The 13,036-nt window shown below is 40.7% G+C and overlaps 1 protein-coding gene across 18 annotated transcripts in view; it reads right to left on the reverse strand.

Moving 5' to 3' along the window:
* Positions 1–13,036, reverse strand: part of RBFOX1 (RNA binding fox-1 homolog 1) — a 1,114,622-nt gene that overhangs the window by 645,648 nt on the left and 455,938 nt on the right. For all 18 annotated transcript variants that reach the window (XM_039560092.1, XM_039560085.1, XM_039560084.1 and 15 more), the window contains one exon: positions 7,386–7,448. In XM_039560092.1, coding sequence (XP_039416026.1) covers positions 7,386–7,448 — 63 coding nt within the window. The remainder of the gene's footprint in view (positions 1–7,385; positions 7,449–13,036) is intronic.

Raw genomic sequence — 13,036 nt, forward strand, 5'->3', positions numbered from 1 at the left:
ATCTTGCTATTCACACGTGATTTTTGCATAATTCTATTTCACATTTTTGCTGCTAGGTTTCATCTGTGGTGATCCTGCCTCCTGGATGCTTTTCTTTACAGCTCCCTGTTGTGCTACTGTGACCAAGGTGCAAAAAAGCTTGTCAGACAAAACAAGGCCTATTGCCTGCAGGAAAAGACTTGGAACCAGAAAACACAAACATTTGGAAACCATAACTTATGCTGAAATCTTCTTTTAGGTTTCAAGGAATCTGAGTGGCAAAGCAATTGATTTGTACTTCAATATCCTAACCTGGCTTACACAAAAGACAGAAAACCATCTTAAATTATTTTGTCTCTGAAACTTCTATCACTTGTAGGCTGGGCAGATCTAAAAATCAATAGCACACAACATCTTGGTCTTGATAAAAACACAATTTGTGAAGGATTTCAGATCAATTTTTTTCTCAGTGTAGGTGCAATATATATCTATATATATATTTTGTAACTGTGTCATTTAGCTGTGTAAACTATCCTTCAAGATAAGGGAAAAAACCACCACAAACTCTCAAACAAACTGTATTTTGGATTTGTGACTAAACCACTGTTGATAACTGTGTTATTGCTATTATTGCTGAGCAGTGTTTGCACAGCATCAAGGTTTTCTATGTTGGTTTTTTTTTGTTGTTGTCTTCTTTTTCCTCACTCTCCCTCCTCAGCCAGTGGGCTGGGGCTGCACCAGAATGTAGGAGAGGACATAGCCCTCCCTCTGCACACACAGACAAGAACTCTGTTCTCTGACCGATCTGCCCAAATTTGCCCTGATTAGTGTGCAGTGGCTTTTGGTAGGCCACAGACAAACTGCTCTCATTAATGCATTAATGGATGTAAACAGATTTCGGTAGTGTAAAAGACAAAGGGTTAACTTCTTGGTGAAAAATCCCAAATTGCTAAACCCCAGTGGTAAGTTCTAAAATGTTCCCATAGTGCAGTGAGCTCCTAGAAAGTTCCACAGTCAGAAGCAGTTCTGGGAGGTACAGCTCAGTTTCTGAAATTAAACAGTCCTGAAAGAAAAGTAAATGCTGCCAAATACAAATCTACTTTGTCAAACTCATGTTGTTTCACCTATTTAAATTTCTTAAACTATAGAGAATGAGGATAAACTTTTCATTTTACATCAACAGATCTGTTCTTACTTCCCAGAGCTCTCCTTCCTCACTGGAGATGCATTTTCCAGCTGCCACCCCATATTCAGAATTTAAAGACCTATCAGTTATATGATTTCTAACACATCTCCCAGGAGCAGTAAAAATTCTCACAAAGGCTGTTTATTGGCTGTGCCTGTGCTACACAGGAATTACACTACAACAGACTTGTGAACTCAGTAACTAACCTCAAATGTAGTAGCAGGACAGAAAGGAAATGAAATTTTCCCCACCTCTAAACAATTATTGCAATCCAGTGCTCCTGTTCATTTCCATGAGCAGTAGCAGCAAAGGTACTCCCCCACTGAAACAGGGCCAGGTGTCACACCTGTGCCCAGGGATACTCAGCACAACCTCAGATCAGGGCACAAAAAGCCACATACAGTGGCCTTAGATGGACTCTGAATGCTCTGGGTGCAGGGACAGCAATTCCCCACTTAACCACAGCCTGAGGTCCCACACTGTTACCCTGAGTGCACTGCTGAGGCTCAGGGCTTTCCCTGTCCTTGGCCAGCCTTTCCTGCCCCAGCCATGCCCAGGCTGCAGCTGCACCCAGGTTGGAGCAGCACTTACTGTGGCAGCAGCCACACAGGAGTGATTCCTCCAGCAACACACCCCAAAACCCAGAACAGCCTTGCCAGGTTTAAAATTTACTGCCCTGAACTGCCCAAGTGCCTGCCGTGGCTGCACCTCCACTCTGCATAATTAGCATTACCAGAGAAAGTTTCAGAAGTCTGTAAGCTCTTCGAAGAAAAGAGGATCGAGTGTATATCTTCATTAAGGGATGGTGACACCCTTGACACGAGGCAGATCATCACTAGGAATGTCATATTTCAATTAGCTTTGCCCTGTGCTGATAGGACTTTGCATATCACACACTTTGCATACACATTTAATAATTGCAGGATTTTCTTAAGGAAAAATTTCAAATTTTTATGAGACGGGAAAAAGCATGAAATTATAAGGTCTTTTTCACTGTTAAATGAAAAAATGATTAACAATAAAAGGTACCGGATTAGAGGGAGACCAGAGGAAAGATGGCCCAAGAATGTAGGCAATGATTTGGGATTTGAGAAACATGAATTCAAACCCTAGCTCTGCTATAGTCCTTCTCCTGGCACATCACTCAGGCTGCTCAATTTTCTGGCTTCTCCTTCTGTAATAAAGAGATAATAGCACATACTAATCTCACAGAAATATTGGGAATTGATATCTCTTAAATGCCATGGAGCTGTGGAAATGAACTTGATGAAAACCCCTTTAATGCTGCAATCTAGAGAATATCCAGAGTGCAAACAATTGTCAACTGAAGTATTTTGGGTGTTTACATGCATGTGGAAATGTTCATAATGCCTGAATATGTCTGCACTGTAATGCTTATGAAGGAAATATCTCAGTGGTGTCAGAAAACAGGCTGCTATGTACAATAAATTCACAAGATAAGGCCAGTCTATATTTAACCCTTAAGACTTTTACTTGGTTAACTTAAAACACCACTTAGAAAGATGGAGAATTTAGAAAGTTCACAGAAGAATCCATCAGAAAGAAATTGGGATTGAATTCTTAAAAGAGAGGAAGGAGAAATTAAGAAATTGTTAAGATATTTCTTTACATTTGTATACGGTCAAGGAAAAATTACAATGCTAATTTTAGTTAGAGAGTTATAATTTGAAATAATCTACAGTGGTGTTTCCAAAAAACCCTTGTGTTAGGAGTCTGCCTCTTGTTTTCAAGATGTCCTATTCAATTTCACTGAGCCTTATGCCCCTGAATCTGCTGTGAGAGAGTACCTTTAGCTGCCCAAACAAATACAGAAATCATCTGCAGCAGTGATTAAGCACAATCTAAACAAGGACAGTGTCTTCCTTTACTTCTGAAGGAAGATCATGGTTTCAGTGAACCAAGCAGCAGAACCACCAGTAAATCAAAAGCAAACCACTGATATTCTGGTTTGTAGCCCTTTTACCATTTAGGAAATGATGGATTATAGCACTGGTTTAACAGTGACTCATGTAAACCTGCCCCCACACAACTGCTCTTTTGTCCAAGATCACTGGTGGTTTTACTCATACAAACTTCACATTAATGACAGCAAGAAAAACCCACAACATTTTCTTCCCTAGTGGGAAATGAAACTTTGGAGCACGCAGACTTAAAAAACCCCAAACACACCAAATTAAACAAAAGTAGTATATTTAGTTCCCTAAACAGGAAAGAACATATAGAATGAAACATTTCTAACTGATGGAAAAGCAATATTACAAATCAGCCACCTAACACTGAGTTACCTTGCAGCAGCACTAGGGGGGAAAAAAAAAAAATCAAACACAGGTCAGGCTCAGGCACCCTAGTTAAGCTTTTTCTGAAGCAAAAACATTCATGAGAATATTCTCCTGCTCATCATTAGGAGCAGGTAAATGCCTCGCTGCTCCTGGTCCTTAATGAATTCCTACAATAACTGTTGAAGATATTTGAAGATATTGCAAAACAACAATGAATAATATGACAGTGGAGCAGATCCTAACAACTAAACAGTTCCCCATTCTAGCTCAGATAAAGTAATGGAGCAGAACTTACTGCATCATTTACGTTGTCTAACTACCATTCTTCATCCCTTTTTTATTGTAATTTTCACATACCAGTAATTCAAAGTGCTGCAATTTTAAAAATATTCAACTCTCTAGACTAATACTATCATTCAGACTGCATCAGAATAGAGCGAGATGAATAAATAAGAATACCATCATTAAATCTTTTTCTTCCCTATTTATTAGAATAAAGTTATAATATTGGTTTATTTCCAAGAGAATGGTGGTATTTTATAGTAGATCTCTTTCACAATTATTTTTTTTCATGCCTCTCAGGTAGAAATCCTTAGATCACACTAAACTGCTCAGACTCCTCCATGGCATGCTATGATGTTTTGGAAAATAGATTTATTGTATTAACAATTTTAAAAGATGTGGTTAATGAGGGGGAAAGAAAGGACTCATAATCCCCTATAATATTTTCAATGCAATAACAGCTATTTCTCCCTTATTTTATTCTGCATGTTTACTATTCCAAGGAAAACACAGCTCACTCTAAAATTAGAGGAGTTTAAATGCTTTTCTTTCACTGGCTTTATAGGCCCTTCCAGTACAGCAAGCAACCTCTGTGTCACTGCCAGACTGCAGAAGAGTGAAGGTAAGGCTGTTTGGAGAGCAAAAGCCTTTTGGCATAAATATCTTTACATCCAGAAGGGTGTAAAACCTGGATAGTCATGGCAGACCTTCCCAAGAAAAAGCTGTCAAATTAGCATGAAGCAGCATCCCTGGTTCATCCTTTGTCTGTCACTTTAAAATCTCCTAGTCAAGGAAAGATGTTACTGATAAACCAAGAACGCTTAATTACAGTATGGTTATCAAACTGTGGAACAGCTGTGCACAACCTCAAGAGTAAGAAAAAACAATAGAATGGGCAAGAATTGTATAAACTTTCTGCCAAACACTGAAACATTTCTGATTTTTTTTCTCTTTTCAGAGAACTCCAGTGGAATACCAAAGGGAAATATCTTGTTTGCCAAAGGATTGCAGCTTCAGGCAAGGGAGTTGTGTAGGGGAGGGCAAAGCACAGCAATCCATCTTTCAGAATAAACTCGATTCAGAGGAATGCAGCACAGCCCAAGTGTCCAACCTGAGAGCCCTCCAGCGACCTCCACCTCCCTGTCAGATCCCTGCCAGCACACACGAGATCAATCCCAGCTCCTGTATTTCAGTTTTAGCTGGGACAGGACAGCCAGAGCAGGGGGATCATGGTGCTGCTGCCTAGCACTGCCCTCTGCAGCATTTCCACTTCAGAGAATTCCAGTTTGCCACAATGGAATGGGAAAACCTCTCCACTTCAGGGAGCAAGCGAAGACTCTGGTTATCTAGGTTCTACATCCACTTCTGCTACAAACCCCCTGCCAGTCACTATTTGTCCTTGATTTCCCACAGTATATTTGGAACAATTCTATCTCCTCTGCCTGTCATGCTTATTTTCAGTGGTTTTCTGGAACTGTCTTCTATTGCTTTGTTTACTGGTGTACTCAATGCACTGCAGCTTCGCTGGAGCACTGTAGGCACTACTGCACCATTAACAGAAGGTCAAATACCTAAATCCATAGGTTGTGAAACTGAATTTTAAAATCCAGGATTTCTCTGTAGTTAGACTGTTAAAACTTTACTTACCTCAACCTATTTCTCTATCAAAATGAAATAGGAAAATACTGCAAAGCAACCACAGCTAGGAATTAAACTAAAATTCATCTGAAGGATACCGAATACAAAATTTGATTATCACAAGAGATTTGTGAGAAGAGGCAGATATTTGTTTCAATACATACAATTCCAACACCTTAACACCTGTGTGCTGGACCAGAATTTCTGTTTTGCAATGCTTTTTCTCAGGAAAGGAACAGGACAGAACATTTCAGCAGTACCGTAGCCATGTCCCCGTGTCCCGGGTGAGGAGGGCATCCCGCCCAGGCAGAGGGAGCTGCCAGGAGCCAGCTCCGATCCTGAGGCTCTTTCCAGGCAACACAAGGGCTGGGGCTGAGCCTGCTGACCCAGGGACCCCTCAGCCCCAAAGCTGATAGATAGTCCTGCTGCTGGGTTACGAGCACCGGGGAAAATAATCAACAAATTATGCACGTGGAGGTTTGGCAGAGTTAAACCTTCCTCAGGTTCCAAATGAGCATTTTCTTCTTCTTTCTCCTTGTAGATCCCCAAACCTCTACTTTAGCTTGTTGAGGGAAAAATGAGTATCTTTTCCTGGAAACTGCATTTATAGCTACTGAGGCACTGTATTCACAGTCAAATTAATGTTAGCTTCCTCAAAACATGCTGTGATTATCTCAGGGACCGCTGTCTCCCCTGGGTTAGAAACCACAACCTCCGTCATGCAATTTTTACCAGAAATTTTCTAACAGAAGCTGTCTATTGCATCAAATTCTGCTAAAGGCTGTAAGGTTATTCTGTGCTAGAAAATACTGTTCATGGCAGAGGAAAAGCTAAAAGCAACAAGCACGCTGAGCACTACAGAATTGATTTAAATCGGTCCTCAAGATGAACAGGCTTTTTTTTCATCCAGTAAGGCAGGCAGTCTTTTTGAAATAATGAAATCTTATTTCAAAGACATTAAGAGGAAGACTGTGTTCAGTGTAGGAGAATAAATGCAAACCTCTTCATGTTTCTAGCAGGCACTGTGTGTCTAATTTTTTCAGTGACACGAAACTTTGTGTGTTGGGGCAGAACTCAGCTTCTCACAGCAGAATTAATACGGCAGAAAAAAAAGGTGAATGTTGTCTATTATTTTGTCAATACCCATGTGCAACACAGAACAAAGAAGAGTGTAATTATAAATGTATATAAAGCAGAAATATACTCAGCCTAATACAGAACAAGCCATGCTCATTACCCAATGCAACATATCTGAGAACTGGAGTTTATTTTAAGCAGAGAATTATTAAAAACTGCTAAAGAAGTATAAAATACACATCTACCAAGAATTACACAGTTTTGTCTGATACTTCTGTATTTACTGTAAGTATAGGAAGTTATATCCTGAATAAAAAGGGCTTAATCATTATTGGGTTTATGTATGTGCTACAATGAAAAACTTTACTAGAGAATAAATTCCAAGTATGAATGAGCAACAAGTGTTTTGGATTTGAAAGCCTTTTCTCAGAAAGGGAAAAGGCAAAAAATTAATCAGCACAAATACTTTTTTCACGTGTCCTATAAATTTTGGAGGTTAATTCATTATATTCCCTATTCGGACTTTACGAGAGCATTTTATAAAGGAAAGCATGATGAATTAATTATCCTTAGCTGTTCTGAAGGGGAAAAGTGTCTGTGAGAAATCTGTACACAAAGTAATCAGCCAAAGGTGGCACAAACACGACAGTGAAACAACCCAAACACATACAAGGGCAGTACAAGAGAAAATCACTTTAACCTGCAGCCAGAACCAGGCAAGCTGGTTTTCTAAGCATGTCACTGGCAAGCTGCTGCTCACTGAAGGCTAAAAGCCATCAGACCCTTTACTTGTGCTCTATTAGTCTGGTGATGCAGCAGCAGCACAGCAAGCTGGGGAGTCCAAAGTATTTCTGCATTAATTGTGGGCAGCACAGGAGAGATGTCGGAAAATCAACAGGCAACACAAAAACCAGGGCACTTACTGAGAGGAGGCTCCGCTCATGGAAACAATAGGCACCACTTGCATGGGGCTTCTGTGGAGTTTCCTGGGGAAAGAAAAACACATTCTTATTGGGAATGACGGATTCAGAAGAGCTCCTGCTTGTGCCCTGCGCTCAAGGAAGGCTTAAAGATTCAACAAAACATGCAATTGCTAATGCACTGCTTGGGCTGTCACTGTACACACTGTTGGGCCATAAGTGCATTTTTATTGTAGTACAAAGCCAAACAGCAAATTCTGGTTATTGATTCACAAGTGTGATTTTATTATTTATTTATTGAACATTCCATGCACAGTAAATATGTTCAGACAGTTTGCAATGCATTTGAAACCAGAAAATCTATGTTTTCATTGCAAATTTACCTACTAAAATAGACATTACTAAGCTATAACTGTAAATTTTCCCCAGCACAGGTTTCTGTTTCAATAAGAACACACCACTGTAATTTGCTTTCTGGGTATCCTTCAATGGAAAATTTGAAGCAATTTTTGCAAAAGAAAAATTATCATAAAATGCATAACCAAAAGGGGGCCATTCAGAATATATTTTACAAGCACATATTTGGGAATTCCAATAGGGTAACACTCTATTCCATGCCACTCTTTCTAATTAATGAGCAGCTGCAACATGCAACATTTTACAGAATTTTTCACTGAATTTTAGTAGTTACAGTAAGCTCAGCCATGTTTTACCTAACAGATTCACCCTACATGCATTTTTCATTTCCACATGCAAATGGCAATATGTACTGTTTGGTACAAATACCCCTGAAAACAGAATCGTTGGTCATATTTTGAGTCTCCAAGGATAATACACACCTAGGTCAGAGTATAATCAAATCATTCTGTAGGTAAATTTAAGATAGTTTATATCCACTTCAGTAAAATTCCAAACAGTAAACATATTGGATAGTTTTTTCACACAATATCTTCCTCCTTATATGTGGTTTCATTTTAAACAAAAAAATTAAATAAACCGGTAAACTAAAAAATCAGAGGATTTGGGTCTTTCTACTGCAACTGAGGAAAAAGGGGAACAAGAACCAGCAGTACCAGAAAGGTACAAGCTCTACAAACACGCCAGGCAGCATTGCAATGACCACACACTCTGAGAAAAGAACTTCAGAATTTGGAAAGGTGACAAGCAGGAACACCAAACACACTTGAATTTCTGTCTTCTTGGAGCTGGGACCATCTAGGAGAGCATCTCTCAGAGTTAACAGCCAACTTCACACTGGTGCTCTCAGCATCAACTGCAACTGACTGCCCAAACCCTCCCAACAACCAATTTCTGAGCTGAACACACAAGTTTCTTTCTATTTACATATTGTCGGGCAAAAGAAGTGTTGGACACACTTAGAAACTTCCACTTTGTACAGATTTCTCCCCACCCGAGGGAATGCCCAGTCCTGCTGGGGCAGTACAGCCCCCTGGCCACCACCATCCAGCTCAGGGCAGCTCCTCGTGCAGGCAAATCCCACAACACTGATGACATTCCATCACCTACCCCACAGCAGGTCACAATCTCCAGGGCTTGTACAGACCACTGGGCCGAATTTGTCTATCTTACCAAGCACACTTAATTTGTTACCCAGCTACTCAGGCAATACCTAAACAATGAGCAAGATTTCAAGTGCATTCATATGATTACACAAAGCAATTTTCAGTAGAAGGAAATACAGCTGGAAAATGCCAGTAGTTTCATGGGAAAACCCCCTAAATTCTGATAAAATCCTATTTACTGGTTGATTCTGGACTTGGACATTACACCTGATTCTTTACACTGACATGAAATGCCACTGAGAGCTGTCCACACAACTACAAGCAATCCTGCGGAACAACACGAGATGCACATTTTCAATGCTAAATTTTCTTTTCCACAGCTGCCATAAACTGTAGCAAAACACAAAGTGGGCTCTTGTTTTGCGCTCCTATGACTCAGAAATAAATTCCCAATCAGCAAAGTTTTGCTTGCATCTGGTATTACAACATTTGTACGTGCCAGGCACACAAAGAACAGCAGAACTCTTCTGCAGTGCTCCTGTTCTGTCCAAAGGCATGGAAAACTCGAGAGGCAACTGGAGGAAGCCCTGCAAAGTGTGTAAGGAGAAGTTTGGCAGAGATGATGATCTATTAAGACTCAGTTAAGAATGAAAAAGTGTTTCGAGGTCAAAGTGTCACGTGCACAGATAAGTACCAAGGTACCCCAAGGGCTTCTCCCTCAGGGCAGCAGCTCAGGCAGCCCAAAAAAGCCGAGGCTGTTCTGCAGGGTCACTGAGAGAGAGCCCCAGGCCATTCAGGCTTCATAAAATTTCACTCTACCCCAAGCATTCCAAGAGTATCCCAGATATGTTATTATTTTCCCATAGCAGTGGCTTCATTAAGCATTATATTAAAGAAAAAAAAAAAAAAAGAACGTAAAGCAATAATAAAAACCACTACTAATACATATATACAGTTACTAAGTCTGACTTAACATCCACTGCTTCAGACCTTTATCAAAAGCCTACGTCTAAATTGATCTAATCTGATATTTTTTAATTCTGTTCTAAAAATGCAATTAAACAATGATATCTGCTGCTGCAAGTTAAAATCCATTCCCTTTAGATAACAGCCAAATACAGCAAGCAGCGAGTTTTGCCATCATTAGACTTCTAACCATATTACTTCTATTTTGAGGCTTTTTTTGTTTGGTCTCAGTTTAATTTCCTGTCAGCCTTACAAGAGATTTCTAATGTTTGGGCTGTAGGATATGCTCTGATTAAAAATAATCTTCCCAATTACTGCCTGGCATGACTCTACTGCCACATGCACTCTGCCACTGGCTTCTGCATTTCTGTCAGCAGTAATTGTGTCTGTAGCTTCTAACTGTAAATGAAAACCCAGGGGGCATATTTGGGTTTCAGTTTCCTTTGCCCAGCCATATCTTTTAATTTGCACTGTCTGTCAAAAGGAGATGTTCGTAGGCACTAAAAGGAAATCCTCAGAACATCAGGTTAAAAAAAGGAAAAAGGAGAAAAAATGAAATGCAACTGGAATATGATAAACCACATTTGATATTTATGCCAGGATACTCAACACAGAGCAGCTCACTGCATTGATTAGCCTTAGAAGAGGGGGATTGAAACCATTTACTGAGCATTTCTAGCTGCACTTTATTACCATTAAATGTAATCCGAAATCTTAAGCATCACCTTAGTATGGCACTTTTTTAAATTCAATCATTATAATTAATATTTTACAGAACAGCATTTCTTATCACAATAGAAAAAATTATTGTTTCTCAGGTTCTGGGTCCTGGGCTAAACTGTGCCATGGGGCTTCCATCTCCAGCCTTGGCTGATCCTCAGACATGGCCCTCTTAGACCTACACTGCCCCTTCTCCCCAACTTTTCAGTTCCTGTGGGGATTTTAGACCCCAATGGTCCCCTTGCCTCCGTCCCCTCCATCCCAATGCACTGCTGCTCCTGGAGTCCCCAGATGGATCCTGGGGCTGTCAGTGGCCAGACCCATCTCAGGAGCTGGCTCTGCTCTCTGGACCCAGCTGGGCTGTGCTCCCTGGGGAGAGCCCGAAGCTCCTGGCTCTGTTCCCTCGGGAGCTGCCAGCTGCACCCAGGCCCTGGGACATCTGCACCCGGAGTCACGGGGCTTAAACCCAGCACTCAGTGCAGCCACAGCCACCAGACACGTGCTGGATGCATGTTCAGACCCTCCTGGATTGCCTTTTCCTCTGAGGAGTGCTGCTGTTGCGATGGAAAGGTGGCCCCATGTCCCCAGGGAGTGCTCTGTGTGACAAGAGCAGGATGGAATCAAGGTGCCCTGGAGTGGGGAATCTTGGGAAGAACAAAGCACCAAGCACAGACTGTACCCTGTGAAGTGGGCACAGAAGAAACTCAAGGAGGAGAAAAAACATCTGATACGACATCAGGAATGATGCTTTGTGTGGAAGGGAAAAGTGGGGTATATGGGACTGCTGCAAAGGATAATATCATGAAGATGATTAAGAAGACAGTTGCAGTTATTGCTGGAAGCAAATATTCACTATAAAATGAAGAATATTGTAAAGTCCTCTGAAAATAATTTTCCATGAAGTCTCAATCTCTGATCTTCCAAAATTAAGTAAATTTTTGTCTCAAAATTAAAATGGCACACAGCACATTTGGAATCCAAGGGATACAGAGAGCATGTTTTTGTACAAGGGAATAATGGAAGGGATTTTTTTGTGATAGCAGGATAAACACTGAGATTTGGTGAATGTGAGCAGGGATTTGTCCAAATAGCACTTAAAATTGAATAGCTTCTCTTGGCATAAGAACTTACTTGAAATATTAAATGCAAATGTTAGTGCTCTGCACTGTGTTTGCTGGTTGATGCTCTGTTCAGTATTGTTTGTATCTGTATAGGAGGGGAGACAGTGGGAAGGCGAGAACAGACTCCATCTCAGCTCTGTCCTGAACCTTTGGCACATCACTCTATGGTGCAACTCGTTCATAGGGCTCTGCCCCTCAGCGCATATTCTGTGCAATGTGATGACAAAACAGATAAGAACTTCAACACATCATCTGAAAGGTCTGTGCAGCAGAGACTGTGACCACCACTGCCTTCACAACTGCATGGTGTTACAGAGGAAAATGGCACACACCTGTTAAAATTTTATTTTTAAAATAGTTTACAAGCTGTGTAAGTTCTTCGTGCCCCCTCTGAGCCCTAAGGGGCAGCAGCACTCCACATGCTGCAGTGCAGAACTAGACTGTGATAACCTCAAGCTATCTTTGTTCCTATTTCCATATCTTACCTGAGATAAAACCATCATTTACGAAGTATATCCCCCTACCTGTGACTGAAACTGCCAGAAGGTTTAAATAAATACCTTCTTTTTTAAAAAAATAAGGTAAGCCACTGAGTTAAAAATGGTTATTCCTGTGACTGAGGCCATGTGGATGTTTACATATTTATTCAGCATAAAAACTGTAGGATTAAGTATGGCAGTAAACATTTTATGAAGTTGAAAGAAATGTTGGTCTCTTACAAAAGGACCTTTCAGAATTTTGGCTGCAGAGAGAGCTCACAAGCAGAGCCTCAGGTCAGGGAGAATCAGCTCCTCTGTCAATGCAGGGAAGGGGCAAGGCCCAGGGCATGGAGTTTCTCTATTCCTATTGTCATCATGACTCTTACAAGTTCCAGAACTCTTCTTCTGATTTTTTTTTGTTTGTTTCTCCCCACTTTTCTGCAGTACAGACTGTTCTGCCTCATGAGCAGGTGGAACAATTCCACCAATACCAGCAAGATTGCTCCCATGTTAACCATGGTAATGCACGGCTGTGCCCACCAGACTGAGATCATTTATCACAAATTCGAGGGAACAACACACTCAAAGGAGGGGCAGAAATAACAAAATAATTTCAAAAAGGCTTAACTGTTCTCATCTACCACTAGAAAATTCCTTCCACCTATTCCAGCGGTGAACTTTTAATCATGAATACCTTGCTCCTGACAAGCACTGAAAAGCAGGAACATTATACTTCCAGAACAGAGGGTTTACATTCTGCATTTTTAAACTAGTGGTTCTCTCATCTATCAAAGGTTAAGAAACGAATCACACCTCTGTAAGGCAGTTTGGAAAGAAATATCCCA

This window comes from Corvus cornix, chromosome 14 (genome assembly GCF_000738735.6).
Source record: "Corvus cornix cornix isolate S_Up_H32 chromosome 14, ASM73873v5, whole genome shotgun sequence".
In the NCBI taxonomy this organism is placed as follows: domain Eukaryota; kingdom Metazoa; phylum Chordata; class Aves; order Passeriformes; family Corvidae; genus Corvus; species Corvus cornix.